The 27784-nt window shown below is 38.7% G+C and overlaps 1 protein-coding gene across 7 annotated transcripts in view; it reads right to left on the reverse strand.

Moving 5' to 3' along the window:
• The window catches only part of CACNA1C (calcium voltage-gated channel subunit alpha1 C), a 590913-nt gene that overhangs the window by 319043 nt on the left and 244086 nt on the right, over nt 1–27784 (reverse strand). For all 7 annotated transcript variants that reach the window (XM_063447661.1, XM_063447667.1, XM_063447665.1 and 4 more), the window contains 2 exons: nt 16515–16830; nt 11011–11116 (listed from right to left, as the gene is read on the reverse strand). In XM_063447661.1, coding sequence (XP_063303731.1) covers nt 11011–11116; nt 16515–16830 — 422 coding nt within the window. The remainder of the gene's footprint in view (nt 1–11010; nt 11117–16514; nt 16831–27784) is intronic.

Raw genomic sequence — 27784 nt, forward strand, 5'->3', positions numbered from 1 at the left:
GGGGGGGTGCTACATGTCAAGTATTGTGACGATTAGTTATGTTAATAAATATGCACCCCTTATTCATGTATACATTTGTGTTGTGTTTTTATTGATTTTTTAAGAGTTTTGCACTATACACCTTCCATTAGTTGTTGGTGATATGCACTTAAAAGTATTAGAGTTCTCAGTTAGTGATTTAGGTTCCCCTTAAATGTAAACATGTTCTGCTAACCATTTACTCCATAGGATAGACAACCAGTAAGTGATTCCCTGCAATATATTTAAAAAGTCTATCTTACAATATATATAGTGACTTGCATTCATTTATTCTTGTGTATTTTATTTATTTTCCTATTCTCCTTTCATTATGGTTCCATTTATAAAAACTGAGATTTAAAATTAGATTGTGTTCCATACAGATGGAGAGATTCACTAAGCAGTGACAATTTGAGACCTGTCTTTCCAGACAAAGGTCTCCTCAGTCCCTACGTAATTGGTCATGATGGTAATAAGGAAAGACAAGCAGACATGTGTATCAGTTTATGTTGAACGGATCTAGACTAACTGGCGTCACGTGAAGGAATTTAAATAAATCGGTGCATCTCCTCCCTGTACAAGGGAAACAACTCAGCAACTATTTCTCAGAAGAACACACTCATTTTAGTATAATGTTCATTATTATTGTACAGTGCAACATAATCATTGCTTAATTGTAACTATAAATTCACAGCCATGACTGTCAAAGATAGAGGTAGCTTGATATTCTCCTTACGGGATGGATTCTTACCGTATTTTAGAGGAATGATTCTCAAAAGCAATGTACACCTACAATGGGCTGGGCATGAGCCTTTGTACTATGGATAGATTCTGATATGCACATGATTAGCTAATCTAGTGCCAGCTTTGGGCAAAATCCGTAACTCATCACACCCCTCAATTCTACAATCTCTAGACTACTAATCCTGACATTTTCCTACCCACTCCCACTTTTTAGTTGTATTTTATTTATAAGCAAATTGTTCTGTACTCTGAATTAAATTTTCTCTTCTTGCACCACAATCATACAGCTGTATAAAATGAATTAGCCAGGTCCCAGCTATGCTCATGTTTTTAAGTTGAATGAAAGTTTAATAAATAGACCCCAGAATATCTTAAGACCCCCACTCAACTACTCTGCTCCTTAGTGCTGTGCATATATACATAGACAGGCATGGCCTAAAAATTAAGCTAGCCTTTTCCAGCACTGCCCTGAGCTGACTTAGACATTTCCAGCCTTACCCCAAGCCACTGTAGGCATCACATTTGACATATTACATCACATATCCATGTGCCTGTATAAATGTTATATATATAAAAAGTGTACTTGTTATCTATCTGTCTAGTCAATTTCTCCCACAGTGCCAAATTATTAATTCTAATATCAGAATTTATTTAGCAGTCAGCGCAAGACATTGAGACACTGCTTGTATTAATATTCAAATTACTCAAGAGCGTTTCTTTGATGTGCGACCATTTTTAGAAGAACACTGTGTGTTTATTGCCATCATTACTGAAACAATGTTATCACTGTCAATATTTATTTATAAAGACAACTAATTATATCAGCTAGCTATTGCTTGCATGTAGCAACGTGATAGGCTAAGGAAGTTGTCATGGATACACAGTACTTGTCCCACCCCTCCCCCTGTTCCCTGTTTAGAGCTTTAGAACACAACATTTTTTTTTAAATTAACCCCTTTGATGCCAGACAAGTTTGCCTATGTATCTGCATGGCATCTATGTCTTGCTATTCTGAACTAAAGATTGTATACAGGACATAATGTTTAATCATTGCAAGTGTGACTGAGTGCAGGTTTTTTATGATACTGTGAATTTGCAGACAATTACAAATTTAAAGCCAAAGTGCTAAGCTAGAGATATAGCATACTTGGAGAATTTATCCGATTCACCAACCTAGTAAGAATTTTTTTTTTTTTTTTTTCCTCGTATTTTGGCACAAAACGTGCAATTTCCTTGTCAACTCTCCACAATCTGCAGTTTAGTTAAAAAAGAAAATAAATGCAGCCAATGACTTATAGTGCACACAATCCTTCATACAATGACATCTAAACATTAGAACGATGTTTGTTAAAGATTCCAATGTCGGTTTACTATATATCATCATTGTTTTAAATCACAAACTGTCTGATATTCCTAAACCTGTTTTCAAATCCTACGAATAGCCAAAGGATGAAAAAGGTCAACAGCCCACTCAATCTGCGTTCATAAATATTGCAGAGCTCGCTCCATGATGTAAATAAATAACTAATTCAGTATTACACTGTAATAATGCTGCGGGGGGAGGTGGGGGGTTAGCTCAGACTTTGCCCAGGGATTCAGTCATCTGAGCCTGAGAGGGAATATTGAAAAAGTGAGTTGGTATCAATGTTCTTGGAGGATGGATTTGAACCTCTTTTGCCTCTTTTGTCTTCAGTGTGTATTTCAAGTCAGATATATTATATCACATGATGAAGAGAAAGCTATGCAGAATACCAACTTTTCTTAGGACTGAACTGATAACATGAAAAAATAATGCAATACACAATACTTTCAAATATAATATCTAACTGCACTCTAAAGGAACATCACAAAAATTAAAGCGTTCATACAAAGAAAAACCTATATACAGTACTAACAATTGTACTAAATTCCCAAGCTGAGAATGAAAACATTTACTGTAACATTAAGCTCGATCGAGCAGGGTCCTCTTCAACCTATTGTTCCTGTAAGTTTATTTGTAATTGTCCTATTTATAGTTAAATCCCTTCTCATAATATTGTAAAGCGCTACGGAATCTGTTGGCGCTATATAAATTGCAATAATAATAATAATAATAATAATAGATGGAAATAATGAATTATTACTTTTTTTTTTTTTTTTTTAAAGAAGTATATTTTCTTCTTGCTTTCATTACACTCATAAATGCCGAACATATTTAAGTAATTCACATTTTCATGTTGGCATCTCAAGTTGATGCAATGTTGCTTCTTGCTGATCCATGATAAAAGGTTGCTTTATGTTGTTAAATAATAAAATAACACAGCATTGTATCACCATCAGCTGCATCTATGCAAAGAAAAGTGTTACCCTAGCAAAGTGACCAAGCATGATACAACTCTGAACAATGTAAACTGCTTGAAAGTGTATGAATTAAAGGGGCACTATAGACACCAGACAAACTTTAGCTTAATGAAGCCGTTTTGGTGCATAGATCATGCTCTACAGTCTTACTGCTCAATTCTCTGACATTTAGACATCTTTATGCAGCCCTAGCCACACCTCTCTGCGTATGACTTGCACAACCTTCCTAAAACTTCCTGTAAAGATTCTTCTAATGTTTAGACTCCCTTTAGTGAACTTCTTTTTAGTTTAGAATGTCCTATCTTCTGCTCTGTTATAGTAATAGCTTCCTAGACCTTCATGAGCCTCATTTATATGATTAAAGTTCAATTTAGAGAACAGAAGATAAAAACTTTTACAGTAAGTGACATCTAATTGAAAGTGAAACCATATTTTTTCATGCAGGCTGTGCCAATCAAAGTCAGCGGAGGTGTGGCTGCATAAACAGAAACTAAAGGGATTTAACTCCTAAACGGCAGAGCATTGAGCAGTGAGACTGCAGGTGCAGGCATGATCTATACACTAAAACTGCTTTATTACGCTGAAGTTGATTTGGTGACTATAGTGTCCCTCTAATGTAAATTTGGCAGCAAAAGACATAAAAGTAATATTAATCAGGGTTATTTTCTACAACTCCAAAAGTGTTGCAAAATGCTTTATATCTCAAATTAGGAGCACAGTAGACCTCCAGATTAAGATGAACGTGCCAGAAGTCACAGATAACGAATTCACATTCAGATACAAATAGATGCAATGTAGACATTAGCAAGTGCACAGGTCTTGAAAGTAATTTCCTCCACACACATCATTGCTCAACTGGTGTCTTAGAATTCCTGAAAGTGTGCACATGGTACCACATCACTTAGATGGCATAAAGGTCTAGAGAACCCCAGCACTGGTGTCATTACTGCTATGCTGGCAGTGTGCAATAGTAATAAAGGCCCAAAAGGTCAAACTATCTACAGCTGAATTACTTTTCAACAATACATTTTCTACCACTTTCACTCAAGCACTATGCACATCAAATTTGACACTGTATACTAGATACACTATAACAAAAAATAAGGTTTCGTTTTTAAAAAAAATAATTTATACCCCCATCCCTTTAATATTTTGAGTATAGTCATGTGATGTCTTCTTCTGTTACACCAAAGATTGGAATGACGGGCATATAATATTTGCATCATCTAAACCACGGCGTAAATAGAAAAGTACATCTAACAACGTATATATAGGGGGGGAAATCCAAATATAGCAATCTGTAACCATTCCTCAAGGATTCTATCTGGCAAACCATGTGGTCTATTCGCTAAGACATGCACTGTGTTAAAGAAAAAAATAACTGCAAAACTCAGGCCAAGGAAGCCATGTTGTAACAATAGTCTAACAATCTGACCTAAATTGTAAAATTCAATATAGTTCACCATTTCATGAGTATAGCTCCAAGTGGTACTATTGCAAATATTCAAATTGTATAACATTTTAATATTCTAGTGTTTAACTCTTCTACTGCTGTGAAAGTTAGCTAGACTTGGCGTTCTAGGATTCACCACAAGCTTCATTTGAATCCCAGTACCAGTGTCACAGCCCAGAAAATGAATAAAGCAGGTAAAATGCATTAATGTCACACCTGTCATTTTATAAAGGGCAACACGTCTACTCTATTGTAAAAACAATTGCGGAGGATATTGATAGTGTGTGTAATTTATTGTACTGCGGTGGGTGCGTATTTCATCTTCACAAAGAAGGTTAATTATCATCTAATTAAGCTGCAAACCCGTGACAGTGGGGAGATTCAGAATAATTACATTATTGATTACTTGAGCCGGAAAAGTTTTGCTGAATGTAAGGATGCACTGAATTCTATAATCTGTTTTAGGCCCAAGCTTTTCATTGTTTGACGTTAAATGACACTCGCTAGCCCAGTTTTATTTCTTTGTTTTTTATAATTGTTCGATAAGCACTTACTTCCTACAGAGTTAGACAGGCCATACTACACAAATGCACACTTCAGTTACATGTAGACATCAATCCCCCGGCTGCATTAGATCTAACAATGAACTCTCCTGATGAAATCAGAAAAATGACAATTAACTAATAATACGCTTTTATTGCTTATTAATTCATTGTCAGTGTTTCAGTCCTATAGACGGGCTTGGTCTTGAGAGAAGTCAGCTGGACTATTAAGCAATAAAAGCTTCTTCACTTACCATTAACAAGTCCACCGACAGTGAGAGCCTCCATATTGTAGGTTGTTTGTATGTATGTATGATATATATATATATATATATATAATGTAATATAATATTATTTGAACTCTATATCATGCTAAAAGAGGTTTCTCTTCTTTCACTTCCAAAAGGGACCCTTAGATAAATGTATGGACCCTTTACAGAGCAGAATTCTTATCTTAAGTCTTATCTCTTTTTTACAAGGAAGAGTTTCAAATACATATGTCACATTAGCAATGGTTTCCTGGGAAACTATATTAGTTTCCCTTGCAGCTGGGAGGTACATGAACAGTACTGCACAAATTCACAAGCTGCTCAATGAAATTAGTTAACTAATCACAGAAGGGATCCCACAGGAAACTTGATTAATTCATTGATTACCTCTGGCAGCACGTGGCTTGGCACATATTGCTGGGCTGAACTAGCCATGTACCACCTGGCAGCATGTTAAACATGCTAAGGATGCCAGATCCACCATGTTTCCTCGACACATAGCAATTATACGTATTGATTGGCAAATAATTTTTCTGCCCAGTAGTCTGTAAAATTAAATTGTCGTAGGTAGGAAATCATGTAGTTAATTAATGATCATATAAATTCTCCATTCTGCACTGTATGTACTTTTCTAAAAAAAATCATTCATTTAAAGTGGTTTGCATCCAGAAATACATAATTTTGGAAGCAGTAATCACATAACATGTGCCCTGCTGGTAGCATCATTTTGAAATGTAACCCATTACATAACCTCTATGTGGGTTTAGGGTGCTAGGTAAGGTATGGCATGTATATATATATTTAATTTGAAAATGTATACTTTGTACTTTCATAATTTACAAATCCATAACAAGAACAGAGCTATTCATTAGTCTAAGATATTAAATAATACACTTGTATGCAAAATGACTTTTTTATGATTTCTGCAGGTCGGAGCTAGCTAGTCGTGTGCTGACTCACACTGTACAGAATTTAGATGTGTCCATATTTAAATCAAACAATGCTATCAACATGGGATTACTCACGGAGAGCTACAGTCCGGCAAAAGCCAATCACTGTTTTGGGTAGACAGTCTGTTACATTTAGGGACACATATTTGCTCTGTGACACGTCTTGTCTCTGCTGTGTCTGTCATTAGCACTACCCACCAGTAGCAAGCTGTCTGTAGTGACACAATGACAAAAAGCCCATGGGGCGACTTTATCAGAACATTAACCTTTTCATTGCTTGAAAGGTCGGGGTGATACACATTCCAGCATTGTAGCAGTTAACCTTGTGGTCAGGACACGCTCATTTGTCACTGTCACTTACATCTCCTTCCATGATCACAGAGATTTTTGTTGAAATGTCAGAATTCTTTGGTCCACAATAACAAAACCTGACTCATCGTTAGACTCTGGCAGTAAAATATGAACATATATAGCAGCTATGAACAAGATCTTATGTGACTTATTGTGAATTAAAGAGATATCCGCACTTAGTTTTAAAAAAGGGAGTTCGTAGGCTTTTTATTTGCATGTTACAGTGTTATAGGGCAGTGATGACTAACCTTGGCACTGCAGATGTTTGTGAACTAGATTTCCCAGAATGCATATCTAACTGTTGAGTACTGTGTTTCAAGGTTAGTCATTGCTGCTACTTTATTAGCCTGCCACCACAGATACAGAACAGAGATATATGTTCCTTTAACACGAGCCCCACCAAGCTTATTTCTAGACACATATCACTTCTACATGCTTCATCGTAATTCATGAAAAGTGCTGCCCAAAAAATACACAATTAATGATCGAATGACTGATTCTGTAACAGCGGTGCCCAAAAGGTAGGTCCCCAGATGTTTTAAAGCCACAGCTTGCATGATGCTTGGCCATACGTAAGAGATGCTAAAGGAATGCATCATGGGAGTTGTAGATGTACAACATCTGGGGATCTACCTTTTAGGCAGCCCTTCTGTAGTGTATGAATTCTATGTAGGGTTACACATCATCAAATAATACACATTAATCCTTGCCTCAAAAGAGTTTCATAATCATTGATGCAGAGGGATAAATATCCCTCTCAGAACCCACATGAAGTAATCATGGCAGAGTAAATGCAATATTTAATATTAATGTAGATGTCAAAATGTGCTTTCCAGAACAAGTGCAATAATGGGTCAACGCAGGAGTACAAGTCTGTGTGCATTATAATAAAGAATGTATTGACTGAATATGGTGATTTACTGGCCACTGACTGCGTTGTCCTTGCTGAGCCCAGTATATTATGCTGACAGAATGATGCTAGCCCACTGTAATACACCACACAGAGTCTAACATTTTTGGGATGGAAGGGGTTAAAAATTATTAACAGCAATCATTTCAAAATAAGACCTACATATACACAATCGCCATAGAGTAATATAAAAACGTACTTTAAAAAAAAAAAAATTTAAGTGAACAGAAATGAAATTTCCTAGTATTAATACATAGGACTACATCTCCCATGAGGCCCAGTCAGCCTTTTGGAACTTTTCAACCACAAATGCAAATCCTAGCTTCGCCATCACTGTCGTAGTATGACATATTTCAGATTCTACATAATTCCATGGATCTTACGAGCATGGCATAAAATGTATGACAGAGAATTACGCCTCCTGGACAAATAATATATAAATAAAGAGCACATTCACATACATTATTTCCATAATTGCAATGCAATGTTAATTGTATAAACATGCTTCTAGCTGTAAAAAGTAAAACTGCCCTTATTATTATACGATTAGAAAGTGAATTTGCAATGATATCTTGCTCTGTGATAAATGCAAGCGTTTTCAGTAATATAACCTAATGTGTCAGACTTTCTGCATCTCTCAATTCCATAGCAACCCAGCAAACATACAGGAAACAATATCTAAAGTAAGACAGCAGAAATGTCTTTTTTCTCGTGTCCTTTCAAGACGAAACAAAATTTTGGATGGAGCATAATCTTAGCTTTTGCACTTAAAGTGGACCTGTCATCAAAAACACAATAGAACAAGAAAACCATCTACCGGTGTGATAAAAACTGTTTAAATGATTCCGAGGCTTTGTAGATATATTTTAAGCAATACAATTCAATTTATCAGCCGGGGAACTCATTAATCTTGTGAGGAAAATGTCACACATTTTATTAAAGAGATGGCAAAGTAAGAAAAAAAAGAGCTTAAAAATTTTTTTTTTTTAGATTTCTATGGATATTCCAGGCAGAAAGAATAAAACTAAATCTGCCATTCTTGCTACATAGTTTGTTTTAGACGTTCAGCCAGCTTGCAGGAGACAATCGTAATATCTAGGAGTCTGCCATTTACTATAGGCATGCAGAGGTTGATACAATGGTTCATGGATGAGCATGCTAACAAGGCAATGCACTTGATATAATGTCGCCTCATGAAGGCAAGTGCATTCATAATTGCCATGGTAACAATGAGCTAATGAAATAACACTGGTTCACCTTCAGCTACCTTGAGTAAATGAGAAGATCTTGGAAATTAAAGGAACGTATGGAAAAAAATAATTAGCAGCTTCTGTACAAACTATTTCCATTGATTTTGTCCACATCAATAAGATACCAATAATGGTTGCTTTGTGCATTTAGGCATTTTCCGTGCATTGCTATGAAGATATCAAACACAAATCCTCAGAAAATCACATTAGAAATAATTGGCATTCCAGACCATTGGATAAGAAATTTTACCTATTTCGTGGTTTGAGCACACATCACCTGAGGAGGATCAGAGGGTACAGTCATTTGCTATGAATCTCAAACTTTCAGTGATTTATTTCTTATTTCATTGTTTGTTTTTTATATTAGATAATAGATTTAAAGGGACACCTTGGAGTCTCCCTTTAAATGATGTCCTTACAAGCGCTATGAAAGACTAATATAACGTCCTTTGTTTACAAAAAAGAAAAGTCTACAAAAACCTAGAAGAAGGCAACCAAGAATATCATGTTAGGTGCATGCTGGTAACAGCAAAAAAGCTACAAGGAAAATGAAAAATCCAGTTATTTCATGCATCCATGGGAAATACTAAGGCAAAGTAGTAAAATTAGCTGGACTGCCAAATCTTCTCCAAATCAAAGAAAAAAAGAACCTCCATCCAAAGATTGGGATGAATTACTTTTATTTCAATAAAAAATGACCACCACTGACGCATGTCATGCCTACCGCCATTTCAGAGTCCCTATTCAGTCAGTATATCTCTTGACTACATCGGAGTTTCAGGGATATTCCAACAAAGTCAATGTAAATATTTCATAAAAATTTAATCTTTATGAAATACTCTTTTTTTTGAGGGGGGGAGGGGGATGGAGAGGGATGACAGTGCCTGTTTCATAGTTTTAATGTATAGGTAATGTAGTCTGCATGTACTTCTTTATGAATGGGGGGATACTGATTGGCTCAGGTAACCACTCTAGCCAGCAGCATTCCTCACTTCCTGTTGAAGTAGCTGGATGCCGTTGGAAAAGAAAGATCTGGCACAGTAGGGCTACTTTTGGGGTTTAACCACACGAGAATGATTTAAAGCCTTCAGGTAAGAAAGCACCAGGGGACTTCATTTCGATGAAGTTGTCATGGTGAACATATAGTTCAATTTATTTTGATAAATACAATTTTTTATTATAGTTTGTCTTCAAAGTTCAGATCTCAAAGTCACTTTCAAAGAATTGAATGAACATTCAGCTATCAGAAAGTGTTAAAATAGTGCATTTGGCTAAAAGGAACAATTACCATTTTCCACGGTTACTCACTAAATTGTGAATTGTTGATAATTTATCAATTAATTGATCATTTTAGGTCAGAACAGCTGAGGAAAAAGCAAAGCTAAATTGGGGAAGTTTTCCAATTCAGCTATTTTGGTCTGAAATGTACAATTGCTTGAAGAGCCACAGCGTTCACAGTTTAGTGAACATATTTGTTCAGCTATTAAATCATGATATCTTGGAGGCTTCTCTATGGGAAACTTACTGAAACAACCATTTTGTTGGCACAGATACATTTATATCAAGGCCCCAAATATTTTAGGGCCTAGGAGCTCTTCATTTAAAATAATCTTATCTTCACTTCAAGTTTTGTTTACCTGGAGCTTAAAAAAGGAATTTCAAATTATTTGACCAAAATATCAAAGGTGGAAAAATCACTAAGATATGGTATCTAATTTGTATACTTTTGACTAAAATCCTCAGTAATTTCTAATGTTATTGAATAGCATTTCCTCTGGGTGTCTGGCTGGAAAAGCAGGGTATTGTTTATATGGCTTATCTTTCCGTACACTAAAGGGCAGCAGAATATGACATCACATCCCATTTAACACCTACCACAGAAGAGCCAGAGAGGGGGAAGAGGTGAGACTCCTGTTTCTACATCACCATGAGTTGGGCCATGGACCATTCTTACCTCTACCAGTGAAAAGCATAAGGGGAAGTGTAGGGGCATTATCAATGGAAGACAACTCAGAAAATGTCAATTTGAGGGACTACAACGTGCTTTGTCACAAATCTGAAGCCATGTCCAATAAAAAAAAAAAAAATGAATATAAATATGTTCTTACATTTCTGATCAAGAAAACCATGTCAGAATAAAACAATATGACCAAGAAGCAGTAAAATAAAACAGAAAGACTTACCAAATTGGAGTTGGTAGCATTAGAGTCATCCTCCGGAAATGGTATGTACACAGCTAAGGCCACACAGTTGGCAAAAATAGTCAACAAAATAATGATTTCAAAAGGTCTGTTATAGAAATTAAGGAAAGTGGACAAAGAGAAATACAACATACATTTCTAGTTATCTAAAACAAAATAATAACAGATATCATGGATTCTGAATGCACTCCCATATCTGTAATATACCGTTTTTATTCTCAAAACAAAAACTAAATAAATAAAAGAATAAGAATTTAATACATTTTATAAATGGGCCAAGACCTGTTTAATAAATTAAGCACACAGCGTTTTTTGTTTATTTTTAGGATTTTCACAGTATTTGTCTGTGGCTAATGTTCTTTACAAGTTTTGCAAATTATCTTTTCTGATGGTTCAAACTCACTATCCAGTATTTACTGGGTTAAAACAGAGCCACTGAGCAGTTGTGTTCTGACAAGGAACATCTGCCTGCCTGAAGCAGGATGGAACTGCTCACGCCTGGACCCCCTCACATGTCAGGCTGGGTGTCAGGCAGTCGTGTGCCAGAATAAACACACAGATCTTGTATCGTTCCTCCCTACTTTGTGCTTTCCCTTCCTCTGGGTGTACATGACCTGTTTTAACTACTTCTGTCCAACTTTTGTTTTTAACGGGTACATAAGATTTCATAGACAATAACTGTCACATAGTTACCATGTATGATTACATGACTGGAGAAATCTGAAATTCCTGCAAGATTAGAAATCCTCCAGGACCAATTTTTGCATCTGTGTGCTTAAACCCTTGCTGTCACAGGTGATGAGTTTATATAGCTTTATACGGTGATCAGATTTTCTCTATAATCAGCTTATAAAAAGTGCATCATACAGGTCAGCAATCATTTCAATGCATTCTCACAGTACATACATTTTCCCAGCATAGTCCATTACAGGAGATAATCTGGTCATTTTAATATTCAACCCTTTGAGTGCTGGAGATATTTAAAGGGTTGTGGTTGGGTACTTCTCTAGGATTCAAGAGATGCCAACCTTTGGGCATTGCATCTATACCTTGTTCATATTTTTTTTTGTTAGTTACACTCACAGCATGTATATCAGACCTATTTTCCTACCAAGCAAAAGCTTTCCCAAATTTGCCTTAAAGGGACACTATAGGCACCCAAACCACTTCAGTTCATTGAAGAGATCTTGGTACAGTGGTCTGGGTACAGTATCCCAGTGGTCGTAACACTATAGTATCCCTTCAATATAATTTCTAGTCATGATTAGTGAATGTAACAGCTTTTGGACAGGAGTAATACGTGTAGTCTGGAATATTAAAAAACCACAAACAGAATCGGGATACGGCTTTATGATCTATGGAGAAAACATACAAAAACAAAATTAGTGTGATACAGTATATACAGTAAATCTTGCGCTGTTAATAAGTGCACTGACAAGATGGTGAAGAAAAAAGCGCTCATAAGGTGCCTCCCCGATGGTATGGGGGGCCAGTAATCCCCTTGCCGGTACGAAATAGCCAATGGTACACGGGACTCCGAGTAGGTAGTAATCAAAATCCAATTGTTTTATTTTTTTAAAAAGGTGAAAAACACACCATAAAATTAAAAATTAAGAATGCGGCACTAGGACCTATTGCTGCATTCTTAATTTTTAATTTTATGGTGTGTTTTTCACCTTTTTAAAAAAATAAAACAATTGGATTTTGATTACTACCTACTCGGAGTCCCGTGTACCATTGGTTATTTCGTACCGGCAAGGGGATTACTGGCCCCCCATACCATCGGGGAGGCACCTTATGAGCGCTTTTTTCTTCACCGTCTTGTGAGTGCATTTATTAGCAGCGCAAGATTTATTGTATATACTGTATCACACTATTTTTGTTTTTGTATGTTTTCTCCATAGATCATACAGCCGTATCCCGATTCTGTTTGTGTTTTTTTTGTACTTTGTAAAGGTCGTTTGTTGTGGAGAACGATCTCGGGAGGCTGTATATTAATTGAAGTTAAGTAATTTACAGTACATTTCACGTATTTTGTGGTGTTTATATTTGGGTTTTTTTCTTGCTATAGTCTGGAATATTATATTTTGCTATAACAGATAGCTATGCCTTGCTAATTATTCTTTACAAATTATTTTTATTTACATTTTTTTTAACTAGAGACAATAACTTAGGGGGGAAAATAATCTATTGTGTTGGATTTTCCTAACCAGCATTTATATAAATTATTTTGTTGGTGCCACAGCCTATACAGAGGCACAGAGAGCACACAGTATCATTAAAAAAAAACACATTGTGTTCTCATGATCATGGGCTGCCAGGCTTATGGGCAGTAAGCACGAGGATGTATTTAGCACCAAAATAAAAAATCATTGTATTCTCTGCCTGTTTGTCTGACTGACAGGATTATTTACTAAAGTAAGAATTCAAAGTGAATTTCAAATTTAAGGCCAAAGTAGTTGGATTGGAAAAATAAATGACTTGGTGATTTTTTCCAGATCAGCTATTTTGACCTTATATTTGAAATTCACCTTGAATTCACTTTGAATTCTCCCTTTTGTAAATAACCCTATATAACTTGCAGGAAACCAAAAACAGAATTTAGCTATTAATTAGGACTGTTCCACACTGACTGTACTCCTGTTGATAAACTGAAATATTTAGTTAGCTCCCATTATCATGCCTCCCAAAAGACCCGATTTCGGGGTGCTGTACTGCTTTAGTTGCCTGCTGTTCCGCATCTGGGTAGCATATCCCAGGTATGCTTGTCCCAGGTAGCATATCATATGAAGCACATCATAGGACCATGCAGGGAGCACTGCTAAGTCGGACTGGCAGGCTGTCAGTTGGGGGGACAGCACCTTTTTTGAACGTCGTTAGTGACATGTGTGGCATCACTTTCGACACCCCCTCGTGGCCTGTTGGGAATCTGTGTGTATATACCTGTGTGTTTTCCAAAACCTGATTTACCCTTCATCAAGCTTCAGCTATGGGGAAAGGGACAGGATATAATTACTTTGGCTACTCTGGCCCATGGGAAAAGGGACAAGCTATAATTAGTTTGACTACTCTGTCCCAAGAGAGAAGGGATACTTGGCGGAGATACTAAGCCTAAGTATAGGTGCTCCATCACAATATATTTTTAATGACAGTATGAATAAAACAATAATGTGATGACCCAATTGCAAAGAGGCTAACCTTGGCACTGCAGTTGTTTGGGAACTATATTTCCCATAATGCTCAGCCTTTAGGTTTACATTTCAAGGTTAGAGATAACTGTTACACTGTTATTTTGAGCCCTTTCAAAATTATCCATTGGCATGCCAGGAATACAGCCCTGTCCAAGCCCACTCCATTACTCAGGCAGAGAGGCCAGGCTTTCAGGGCAGTACTTAATTACTTTATAATGCATAATGCTAGTAGGATTATTGCCTCCCTCTAGATTTGCTCCAGTCTTGTCTAAAAATACCCCTCTATAGAGAAGGGCAGTAAAGCAAAACCAATAAAAATGTTAATTGAACATAACAATTCATATGTTTTTTTTATCTGGAAATGTATTCCATTGCCAGGCTAGGATATAAAATATTTACTGCAAACATTTTAAAGAAGTGGCCCACTTTGAACATTTTAAAGGGACACTCCAGGCACCCAGACCACTTCTGCCCATTGGAGTGGTCTGGGTGCCAACTCCCACTACCCTTAACCCTGCAAGTGTAATTATTGCAGTTTTTCATAAACTGCAATAATTACCTTGCAGGGTTAACTCCACCTCTAGTGGCTGTCTACTAGACAGCCACTAGAGGGAACTTCCTCCTTCATAGCACAGAAAATATGTGCTAGAGCGTCGCTGGACGTCCTCACGCTGTGTGAGGACCTCCAGCGTCGCGCATTTCCCCATAGGAAAGCATTGAAATTATTTTTCAATGCTTTCCTATAGGGAGCGCTAATGCGCATGCGCGGCATTGCCGCGCATGCGCATTAGGTCTCCTCGGCCGGTGGGTGGGATCAGTCTCGCCCACCAGCCGACGCAATGCAGAGGAGGAGCGGCGCGGAGGAGGAGACAGCGGCGAGGGACATCGCCACTGCCTCAGGTAAGTGACTGAAGGGTTTTTTACCCCTTCAGTAACCGGGGATTGGTGGGTGGGAGGGAGAGGGACCCTCCAGTGCCAGGAAAACGGATTGTTTTCCTGGCACTGGAGATTCCCTTTAAATGTTGGGGATGATGGTAACCATGGCAATGCTGTTGTTTGTGGACTAAGTTGGTCGGCATCATTGGAAATGTAGTTTACAGACATGTGCATTGCTGAGGATAGTCATCACTTACTCAGTACTATATCAATGAAATAGCTTATAGAAAGTACAGTGCATGATGGTAGATATTAAAATGTGATTAAAGGGAATCTCTAGTGCCAGGAAAACGATTCCTGGCACTGGAGGGTCCCTCTCCCTCCCACCCACCAATCCCCGGTTACTGAAGGGGTGAAAACCCCTTCAGTCACTTACCTGAGGCAGCGGCGATGTCCCTCGCCATTGTCTCCTCCTCCGCGCCGCTACTCCTCTGCATTGGGTCGGCCGGTGGGCGAGACTGATCCCGCCCACCGGCCGAGGAGACCTAATGCGCATGCGCGGCAATGCCGTGCATGCGCATTAGCGCTCCCCATAGGAAAGCATTGAAAAATTATTTCAATGCTTTCCTATGGGGAAATGAGCGACGCTGGAGGTCCTCACACAGCATGAGGACGTCCAGCTACGCTCTAGCACAGGTTTTCTGTGCTATGAAGGAGGAAGTTCCCTCTAGTGGCTGTCTAGTAGACAGCCACTAGAGGTGGAGTTAACCCTGCAAGGTAATTACACTTGCAGGGTTAGGAGTAGTGGGAGTTGGCACCCAGACCACTCCAATGGGCAGAAGTGGTCTGGGTGCCTGGAGTGTCCCTTTAACCAACTTTAAAGGTACTTTAAAGATGAGCAGTAAACATGATGCAGCCCAGCAGGAGGATATTGTACAGGAAAATATTTTGGATAGGTTTAATATTATACCAAACCAAATTGTCAGTCATAACACAACTACTAATTACTAATGAATATGGAACTGCAAAAAGGTGGGCCAAAAAACTAAGCTAAAAAAGATAGAGTTGAGAGAATGTTTTGAGTATTTTTTTGACCAAAGTTTGATCAGTCTCTAATTTAGTGCCTCTAGGGAGCAAAACGTGTTAGCGTCTTGCCTGTGCTGTCTGTGTCCCAACCTAATGTTGCTATCTTAGTCATCATTCAACAAAGGTATTGTTTTTTTATATACTCTTTACTGGTGGAAGTCAGCTATTTCTCTTTTCAATGTGTATATTGTCTAAAATTTGAGTACCAGGTTGTATGCTTTATGTTGGCAAACAAGAGATTCCAAGAGGCAAAAGTCTGGCATGCCCTGGTGTGGACATTTCTACTTTAAAACCTACCACCAATGGCAATCACTCTAATATTATGTAGGATACTTCCACTCAACAATGCTGATACAAGCCCTGCGGATGGGGTTTTTCAGGGTCAGACACAACAGTGCCCGTGGCGGTCTTGTAGCTGTGTTAGCCCCCTGCTTCTTCTGTTTGCTGTACTGCTGCCTCTTCCTTTGCGTGGAGCTGACTGTAGATATGGTGGCATTGGCTGCACTACCCATTAGCTTGGCTTGGCGGGCAGCATCAATGGCAGCCTGCCAGGAGAGGGCAGCCCCAGGGGTAGGAATGTGCTCCGTTGCCAGGCCAGGGGTAGAGTTCATTGTGCCCAGTGCAGGGAGGGGGTTTGTGTAATTAGAGCCTGTATTGGAGACACAAAAAGAATAAATATTAACATTATCCACATCTTAGAATTGCTAATTTCTACATATATTTATAATGGGCATATAAAGCCAATTTGTAGGGCTTTATTTGCTAAACAGTGAATTGCATTTGCATACAATACAATTATTTCCCTCTGTCTCCATGGAAACATTTTCATTATTGTTTCACATTTATTACCATCGCCTTAAAAACATTTCATTGACTGCACATTTAAGGACACCATTTTGTAAGTCTGGGACTTCTGATACAAAAAATGAACACGGGAAAGTTCCACAGCAATACATTTCATAGTAACAGGCTGTGTATGAGTGTATCACAGCAATAGGTGTGTGTATAAGTGTAATGTGTGTGGTGTATGTAACGGACCGTTTCAGCATATGAGGGGTTAAAATCCGTTTAGGCGATAATCCCCTTTTCTCAGAAAGGCACAGCTACTGCAGAACATCAAACTCCCGAACTGGATACAAAATAGCACTCCAAGCTGGAACCTCACGAATAGCTGCTAGCAGATGAATAGGTAAAGACATCAGCTTACACTCCTAGCAATCAATCTCCAACAGCATACAGTGAATCCCCCCAAGAACGGGACAAGGCTCCGTGTTGAAGGTCAAGCAGTGGTCTGAGGTGCTGGGGCACCCAGCCTGGTTTTTATTACATGAGTACACATACAGGCCACACCCAGGGGGAGGCATAAAATAACCAATGACATAGATGTTACATCCCACACATCCCCTCCCCTTAGTGTGACACATAATCCCATTATGCATACAGTTCAAAATATACTTTTACACAACTTTCATAACTTTAAACCCATACATCGCATCCACATACAAATCACATATTCAGACTCAGCATACTTTAAACATAAACACTCTCAAAAATCATACCAATCCCTTCAGTAAGTAAAAAGTTACACGGAAGTCCTTTTATGACCGACAGTTCCATGGATTTGGGCTGTGCGGTCGGTCACTTTCTAGCATAAAAACGGCTAAGTCCCGTTCGAAGTGTGGCCGGTACTTCGACTTTAGTCGAAGTGTCGAAGTGAAGTCGATGGTACGGGTCGGCGGTGTTCGAAGTTAAAATGGCCGCCGCCATGTGGTCCTTTGTCCGATGCCGGTCACTTCGACAACTTCGGTAACTCCGGCACTTCGGCAACTTCAGCACTTCGGCTGCATCCGAAGTGCCCTATAAAAAGTGTCAATTCTTCTCCCATAGTAATTAAAGGGCCGAACACTGTTTGTAAAGGACCCAATCTCCCAGGGCCATAGTCCAAAGGTAGCAGGCGGGCAACCAGGCTCCTCCAATACAATGTGGCGAGATTGGTTCCGTCACAGTGTATATTAGTGTAAAGCAGCAGCAATAACACTGATAAAAATATGTTTAATCTGCAGTAAATGCATACTTTTTCTAATTTACTTACACAGTTACATAAAAAAAGCATTAACCTCATTTTTTTCTGATTTTGCTCTACTTCTTCTGCCATAACCCTTGAAACTAAGGGTATCACACATCAGCCATTTAAAGGTTAAGTGGTATTGGTATCAGTTGGTCAGGTTTGCCACATCACCATTTGTTATGCAGGATGCTTGGGAATTCTGGATTCTGTCGGCAAACCTATCATGTCAGATATGCATATCTGTCACAATTCAAAAATATTAATGAATCAGCAGGCCATAAAACACGTTTGAATTTGTAGAATTAGTTATTCTGGTGGTGTCTCCATGATCTCTCAAACTGATACTCAGGGTTATTTTAAATGCAATTTGTGTAAAAAAAAATAAAAAAAAATATATGAGCTGGATATAAAATTGGGGGATTATAGGAATACAGATCTTGTTGGCAAACACAGATCCAGTTAGTTTCCGATATTTTATTTTCCATTCCATTAGTGTCTAAGATGCTGTTAGGGGCACAACACTGCCAGGTTGATATGATGGTGGAATACATACCTTACTGGAAATTGAATCTGTTGTTGCAGCTCAACTATTAATAATTAATGAATATGCTGAATTCAGGGTCTAGAATGGGCACCTAGTGGATGAAATGTATGAAACTCAATTTGTGGTGTAAACATAAAAACATGAAGTTGTCTGGTGCTGGTTGCGGTGTTCCTCAATCCACTTAATCCATTTCTGAATTGTCCCAGAGTTTAAATCAATGGGAGCATTCCCTTGCTTATGCTTATTTATTGCAAAAAAAAATAAAATAATAATAATAATAATACACAAGGCAGTATTCATAACCAAATAAGTTTAAAAGACGGCATATAAAAAAAAAAAAAAACATGCACCAGACCAAAATAGGATATGGATTGAATTAACTGCCAAATGCTTTATTGCATTTACCTTTTGATATTTTGTTAAATATGAACAATTTTAAGTTAATTGGTGATTAGAAAGATATTTTCTAAAAACATCTCAGATGAGAAGAATGGTTAACCAGGAGAAAAGATACAAGAAATTGTAAGTTTGCAATTACAAAATAGTGCCTGACTAAGGGGCGTCAGTGTTCTGACAACTTGCATTAATACTCTCTAACTCTCATCACTTTTTTTTTAGATTTTATTTCATCTTGAAAAATGCACAAGCTTAGGAAGCACTGATTTATTTATTTATAAATTATATTATAAGGTGATAAATATCTAAAATTATACATTATAAGAGCCCAATTGGAAAAAGATGGATACAGACAATGCAAGTTCCAATGTAAAATTAAAATCCAGAAAAAAAAGTCTGCTAAACCTTTCTAATATGATAAAATAATATATAGACCTTTCGTGTGAAATATAGGTAAAAACTGTTTTTTTTTTTTTAAGAGGAGACAAACATTTGATTGCTATTTAAAAGCTAAAGATTTGAATATAGAGTAAATAACACTATTTGCTGTGATGAATAAATAATTATACAAGTCTAAATACAATACAATTAAATGATCAAGCAATTAATGCGGCATCACAATGGGATGATAGCAGACGGTAGAAACCGAAGAAATTCTTGCAAAGCAAACAACAAAAATGCATCTGGAATTGTGTACGGATAATTATTTTAAAGAAATGCTTGCTTTATGAGATTAATTCTCAGTTGGTCTTTAAAAAATGCTGCATGATGGAGGAAGAAGTCAAAAAAGCTAAAGAAGTAGATTTGGAAGGATGGGACAGCACACAGGTGATTAAACATGGTCTCCAGCTGTTGGGTATTGATTCCTATAATTCTCTGCTAGCCAACATCTCAAGTGTCAAAATCTAATTAGTTTTTTTTGTAAACATTTAATGTTTTATTGAGGCGTATGTGTAACAAACATCAGTGTTAGGGCATGTGTTACCATAACATATGTTGTGATAACTTTTTGAGTTAACAAGAGCATATATTGTCAGGGTATGTTGGTCTCTTTTACATATAAGAGAAAGATATGGAGAATCGAGGTGCCTCGGACTGAACCAAAAATAGTAAAAATTAGAAGGACCTAAAGTGCACTTGTTACAGGGCCAGATTAAGGGCCCATGGGGCCTGGTGCTGACAATTATGATGGGCTTAATTACAAAATCTTATCGACAGAAAAGACTAAAAGTCATATCTCCCAAGCGTCATGTATCTGGTGGAGGTGGTGCTGGAGGGAAACTCACAGGATATAGCTATCAGAAAACACATAGAAACATAGAATGTGACGGCAGATAAGAACCATTCGGCCCATCTAGTCTGCCCAATTTTTAAAATACTTTCATTAGTCCTTGGCCTTATCTTATATCTAGGATAGCCTTATGCCTATCCCACGCTTAAACTCCTTCACTGTGTTAACCTCTACCACTTTAGCTGGAAGACTATTCCATGCATCCACTACCCTCTCAGTAAAGTAATACTTCCTGATATTATTTTTAAACCTTTGCCCCTCTAATTTAAGACTATGTCCTCTTGTTGTGGTAGTGTTTCTTCTTTTAAATATAGTCTCCTCCTTTACTGTGTTGATTCCCTTTATGTATTTCAATGTTTCTATCATATCCCCCCATGTATCGTCTTTCCTCCAAGCTATACATGTTAAGTCCCTTGTGAGTTTTATCAGGGGTCAAGTCCTGGGGAATAAAGTGTGGGAACTCCCCCAAGATTCCCTCTCCCCCCCCCCCAAAAAAAAATAAAAAAAATACACTTGTGTATTCGTGTATATACACACACGAGTGCACACAGAGAGACACACATATACATATACGCCTGCACACACGCACATACACACACACACACATACATTCACAGACACATACATTCACAGACACATACACTCAGACACACACACACAGACACACACACTCACAGACACACACACACACACACTCACAGAACACATACATACACTCAGACACACACACACTCAGACACATACAGTCACAGACACATGCACATACACTCACACTCAGACACACACACACACTCAGACACACACATATTCACAGACACACACACATTCACAGACACACACACATTCACAGACACACACATACATTCAGACACATACATACATACATTCACAGACACACACACACATACATTCACAGACACACACATACATTCACAGACACACACATACATTCACAGACACACACATTCAGACACACACATACATTCACTGTCACACACACACACATACATTCACAGACACACACACACACACACATTCACAGTCACACACACACATATCGAGCCCTGAGTTTTATCCTGCAATCCATGAACTAGTTTAGTAGCCCTTCTCTGAACTCTTTCTAAAGTATCAATATCCTTCTGGAGATACGGTCTCCAGTACTGCGTACAATACTCCAAGTGAGGTCTTAACCGGGTTCTGTACACTTCCCTCTTTCTACTGCTAATACATCTCCCTATACAACCAAGCATTCTACTAGAATTTCCTGCTGCTCTATTACATTGTCTGCCTACCTTTAAGTCATCAGAAATAATCACCCCTAACTCCCTTTCCTCCGATGTTGAGGTTAGAACTCAATCAAATATTCTGTACTCTGCCCTTGGGTTTTTACATCCAAGATGTATTATCTGTCATTTATCCAAATTAAATGTCAGTTGCCACAACTCTGACCATTTTTCTAGTTTACCTAAATCCTTTGCCATTTGGCTTATCTCTCCTGGAATATCATATATACCATGTTACATATCTTAGTATCATCAGCAAAAATACATACATTACCATCAAGATCTTCTGCAATATCACTAATAAAAATATTAAAGAGAATGGGTCCAAGTACAGATCCTATGTTATTCTCTCACTTTCATCTTTCAAGTAAATTCATACCCCCTAACAGCAGGTCCGGTGAAGCAGAATGTTGGTGGGTGGGGTAAAAGGGTGAGTCACTGACGCGAGTCACGTAACCAGAACCGCCCAAAGGGGTGAACATGCCCAAAAAGAGAATGGAAACCAGTTACCACCAGTGACAGTAGTGAAGTGCTAAAGAACCTCACTTACGTAATGAATATGCATCAATATGCTAGATAAATAAGAGAAACACAATATAGTGTAGAATATTAGATATTCCAATGTGGGTATAGGTATAACCAATATGCAGTCACATGGAAATAAGGACAGGCTCAGATCTCACGAGTAGATGTGTTCTAAGGGAACAGGCCCTCTTCAGTCTTTATCGTACTGACTCAATGCGAGATATAACAGCTACTGGTGAAGTACAGTATAAACTGTGTAAACCAAAGGTAAGTAAAGACCTTGCTCATCTGATTCAGAGCAAATTAGACCTGGCTCTGGGATATGTAGCTTGTGTGTCTCTATACGGGGGACACTTCCCTTCTTTGGTTCAGGAAGCAGTGGGAATGGAATAGCACAGACTTGAAGTAGAAGATATTACATTTATTAAACAAAAAGTGAAACTTATATCAAATATAAAAACTATAATAACAAGTCTAAAGTGCTGCAATCTCCAAGACGCATTTCACCACGTCCAGTAGCTTTCTCAATCGGTATCTGCTTCCTTCCGTTTAAATCCTTGAGTCTATCCTCATAGGTCATTTCATCCGAGATCCATCCAATTGTGGATGTTCTATCTGGGAGGTGTGTGTATAACAGCTGTCTTCAATCCGTATGCAATGTCGTGGGAAGTGATACGTTGGTTACTTGTGTCACTTCCGTCATGTTTCCTTTCGCCATCTTGTTTAAGGGCATGTTCAGGGAAATTTCCGTGTAAAAATCGGAAAACCGGAAGTGACGTATCGGTCCGAAAGTCGCATCACTTGGTGGTTATGGTCTACTGATGGCGTCCATAGTAATCTAAAGTCCTACATAGATATAGATCTAGAAAAAACGGTGGGGCTGAAAGTATTGTGTTATCGGCCCCCAGAAAGAACATTTATCAGTAAAAGGTCTGCAGTATGTTAAACGGTGCAAACTGAAAATCTCATTTCTAATTAAAAACCATTGTATAAAAACATTAGAAACTTTAAACATACATAATAAAATCATGAAATTTAATAACCGCCAATTTATCAAACCAGATATTAAAACTGAAAATACCAGGAAACATATTTAAATATAAAAAATGGCAGGGGCGGAGCTTGAACGCCGAAGCGAACGGACGCCAGCAAAGGGAGCTCCGAGCCTTAGGCAGTGAAAAATCTGAAATACCCCCCTCCTCTGCACCCTAACTGGCAAGCAAACACCCCAAGACCTCATGGGAAGAAAGGGGAAGAAAACGATACCACACAAGCCCACCTCGGGACTTACGATAGGGGAGATGTGGAGGCAAACACGTGGAGCCCCAGAATCCAGCATGGCGGCTCTGCATGGCGGGTGCTCGGATTTCTCAGAGGACATATCCGAGGAGGAGGAGTACCCACAGCCTCTTCAACCACCACAGAAGGCAAACCGAAACGGCATGGGGACAGAAGCGGAGCCGATCACTACGGCGGTCCTGAAAGCGTTATTAGCGGACCTGAAACGCAGCATCCACGAGGATGTCACAGCGCTCCGCGCTGATTTGAAAGGCCTGACGGGACGCATCTCCACACTAGAGGGCTCCTCACAATCCCAGGCCCAAAGTGTCACTGCACTGCAACACACCGTACAAGCCCTGCAACAGCAGAACCAGCAATATGAAGGCCGCCTTGCGGCGATTGAGGACGCCAGGCGAGCTCTAAACATCAAGATTAGGGGAGTCCGGGAGGACATCCCGGAGGCCGACCTGCCTAAACTTATGGGGCGCCTGATACCAGCAGTGCTACCACAAAGACCCACCATGACAATCACCCCAGCGGAGGTCTTCAGAGTCCCTAAACCAAAAAGCGCGCCTGACTCGGCCACGAGGGATGTCATTCTGACCCTCCGCACCAACAGGGAGAAAGTGGCGATTCTGTCTTCCCTCCGGGGCAATACCCCCTTTCGCTTTGAAAATATGGACCTCTCATTTTATACAGACCTGTCCTCTGCCACCCTCGCCTGGCGCAGGTCGCTCAGATCCATCACCTCAATGCTCCGTGCCCACAGGATTGACTACCGCTGGCGGTCCTCTAGAGCACTAACGGTCCAGCGAGGATCCAACATACTTACCCTTCAGGACATCCGGGACGCACCGACCTTCCTACAAGCTCTAGACCTGCCACAAGACTCGCTACCCCAAGCAGCATTGGTCGCCAACGGTTCCCCAAACCGCACCCATGTCTGGGACCCGGACCGGATTGCCCCATTCATCCCCCAAAGCTCCACACCGGACATGTATGCTACAATTACGTCCTAAAGGCACAGAGACACCTCACACCGCGGTCTTGGACCTGCCGCTTGGCCCCGGTAAGGACACGGTACACATCACCCTAACACCTGCTGGTCTACCTATAACCGGGAACGGCACAGACGGGCAGGACCCCCTGAGACCCAACGACACGGACCCCTGACACCACCGGAAAATCCCCCTTTGCCGGGCAACACTGGGTCCTCGCCCCAACGAGACCAGACGGGCGGGCCCATGCCGAGACTCTGGAGACTTTTGGGCACTTACCTCAACTGTTTTAATTTCAATTTTAATTCTTTGCTTTTCACTTTTTACTTTCTGGTTCTTATCCTGCAACTCATTAGCTAGGTTTAGCCTGTATGCATGCTTAATTCGTCCAGGTGGGCATCGAGAACCAAACCTCACGTCATCACATGACCCGTACAGGTCTATTTAACTATGTACCAACATACAGTTGCGTAACCTGGGCGCCCTCATTTGCCCCCATCCACTGCCACTGCGGCTCTCATGACTTACACTTTTTTATATTGACACCCCGGTCAGTAGCTTGCGCTCCCACAGACTATAGTAGGTACACTTACTGTAAAAATTGAAATTAGTCTCTGATTAGAGCACTAGCTCTCCTCCAGGCATGGCCTCAGGGGCCGCAGTAAGGCATGTACTGTTGAATGGTTAGTTTAGTTTATCGTATTTTCGGTTATGCTTCAAAATTTTATCGCATGCCAATTGCTTCTGTTCATGCTTTAATGTTGACTCAACCACACTCCACACTAGTGGCAGCAAAGTTTACTCAACTAACATACATACTGATGCCAAGGCATTAGCTCACTATTTTCAATGCACCTGAATATACCTATTCATGTCCCTAGTTGAAAACCCACATCTTGCCTACCAGTCGTAACAACTCAGCGTAAAAAGGCGACTGGCGTGACAATTACCTACAGTGAACGTTTGATAGCATTATTTTTCACCTTTTATGTCACCTCATGCCTACAGCATGCCCTCACCCCCCTATTACTGAGCGTGCAACTGAGGACACTGCTTAGCAGGTCCATATTACCCGTAATTTACGGCAGTACCTGCTCAATCATAAATGCGCTCAGCCCATGCTGCCTTCAGTACGCATTATAGGCTAATCAAACATTTACATTCACAGACAGCACTTACTTGTATATTGTTTTTCTTTAAAGTACATACCCTATGTACAGTTCCTTGCATGCATGTTTAATATAAAAACTGTGCAGTACTAAATTGGTTAAAGTTATAAGCATTACGTAAAAATGCACTACTGTCAATGCCACTGTTTCGCCAGCTTAACATGCACCTGTTCTCTCATCTTGATTTTTGGTTAGAGGGTACAAGTATGCTTCATTCATGTTAATGCACATGCTATATCCCGCACTTAGCATATACACCCACAGGAGCTGATGCATAGGATGTGAGACCACGCATACAGATATAGCACTGGTAATATGCTAAACTATGTTCACAGCCATTATATTGCTGCTTATTGGATAGGAACAGGTATTGAGCTATGTTTACCTACTGTTCAGGTCTCCTCTTAAAAGCTAAAACTCAGCGACTATTACATTTTTTATCTGATATGTATGCACAAACATCTAGGAAAAGAACAGCCAACGTTTAAGCAGACATAGTATTTTTAGTGTGTACAGCTAGATGTCAACTCACTGGAAACGGGACTTAAGCTACGATTTACCATTGATTGTTTTAACTCTGTAACAACCCGACTGTTTATACTTTAAAAATGTGCACATATTAATGCCACGAATAAGCTTGTATGCATATCTATATGAACGCTGTTGTGGCGTATAGAAATGTTATGTACCTACCTGCACAATAAAAACATAGAATTTAAAAAAAAAAAAAAAAAAATATATAAAAAATGGCAGAGTCGAAGTCATTATTTAGACCATGGGGCATTAATGAATTCAGATTAAAGATCCATTTCCTCTCAGTCTGCCCCATTTTTCAAATCATATCTTTGCCTCTCCAACCTAGCACTACTTTTTGAACCCCAATAAATTATATGCCTCTAGGGCTTTGGTTATGTTTAATTTTGTAATGTAGTAATAGATTGTGTTTTACATAGCCATTTTTTATATTTCTTACATGTTCTTGGATTTGAACATTCAGATTACAAACTGTGTGTCTACATAAAATAGGCCACAATGACATTTAATCAGATAAATTACTCTTGATGACCTGTTTTATGTGAAACAAAATGCCTTTTTGGGTAAAATCCTTAACCAGATGTTTATGGTTCCCAGTATTTTTACATGCACCACACTGTCCACATTCATAGATTCCTTAAAAAATTGGACTTTCTCTTTAGTTTTAAAATGGTTATGTACTAAATTAGTTTCTAAAATTGGATACCCCTCTATAAACAATACAAGGTTTTTCTGGTAATATCTGGCTTAAAATGTCATCATTCCTTAAAATTGGGCAATATTTAAAAAAAAAAAAAAATAAAATCATAACTTTGACAATTAAAATAACAAATACAAGCTAATTGTTTATCAACTTCAGTGTCTGTATTAGTTCTGTATTGTAGTAATGAATCTCTTTCCCTATTAGTAACTTCCTGGTATGCTTGTTGTAATAGACAGTCTTTATATCCTTTTTCTTTGAAATCACTTACATCTTTTTGTGATTGTTAATGAAATTTAATTTCATCTGAACAATTTCTTTTACTCCTTAATAGCTGTGCCTTTGGAGCGAATAGTGACAACTGTTTTCTTGAATATAACTGTTAACGTCTACTTTCTTAAAAAACGTGCTGGTTTTAAGTAGGCTTTCCTCGACATAAATATTAAGATTAAAATGTTTTACCTTAGTCTTGCTAAAATAACTAGTAAGGATAATTCCCCAAACTTTGAGGTTAAGATGTCTTAAAAATTAGACCAAAGAATTCTCATACCCCATCCAGATAAAAAATATGTAATCAATGTCATCAACTACAATAGGTGAGCAGGTTCGCATCCCACCTCTGTTTCTTCAGAAAAAAATCATATTCCCATAGGGACATAAATAAGTTATCGTAAATAGGTGCGCACTTGGTCCCCATCGCCATTCCACATATCTGGAGGTATAAAGTGTTATTAAACCAAAAGTAGTTATTTGATTGGATCCACTTGATCCCCTCCAAAATGAACTCTATTTGGGTCTGGGGAAACTTATTAGA

The sequence above is a fragment of the Pelobates fuscus genome, chromosome 3 (assembly GCF_036172605.1).
Source record: "Pelobates fuscus isolate aPelFus1 chromosome 3, aPelFus1.pri, whole genome shotgun sequence".
NCBI classification, from domain to species: domain Eukaryota; kingdom Metazoa; phylum Chordata; class Amphibia; order Anura; family Pelobatidae; genus Pelobates; species Pelobates fuscus.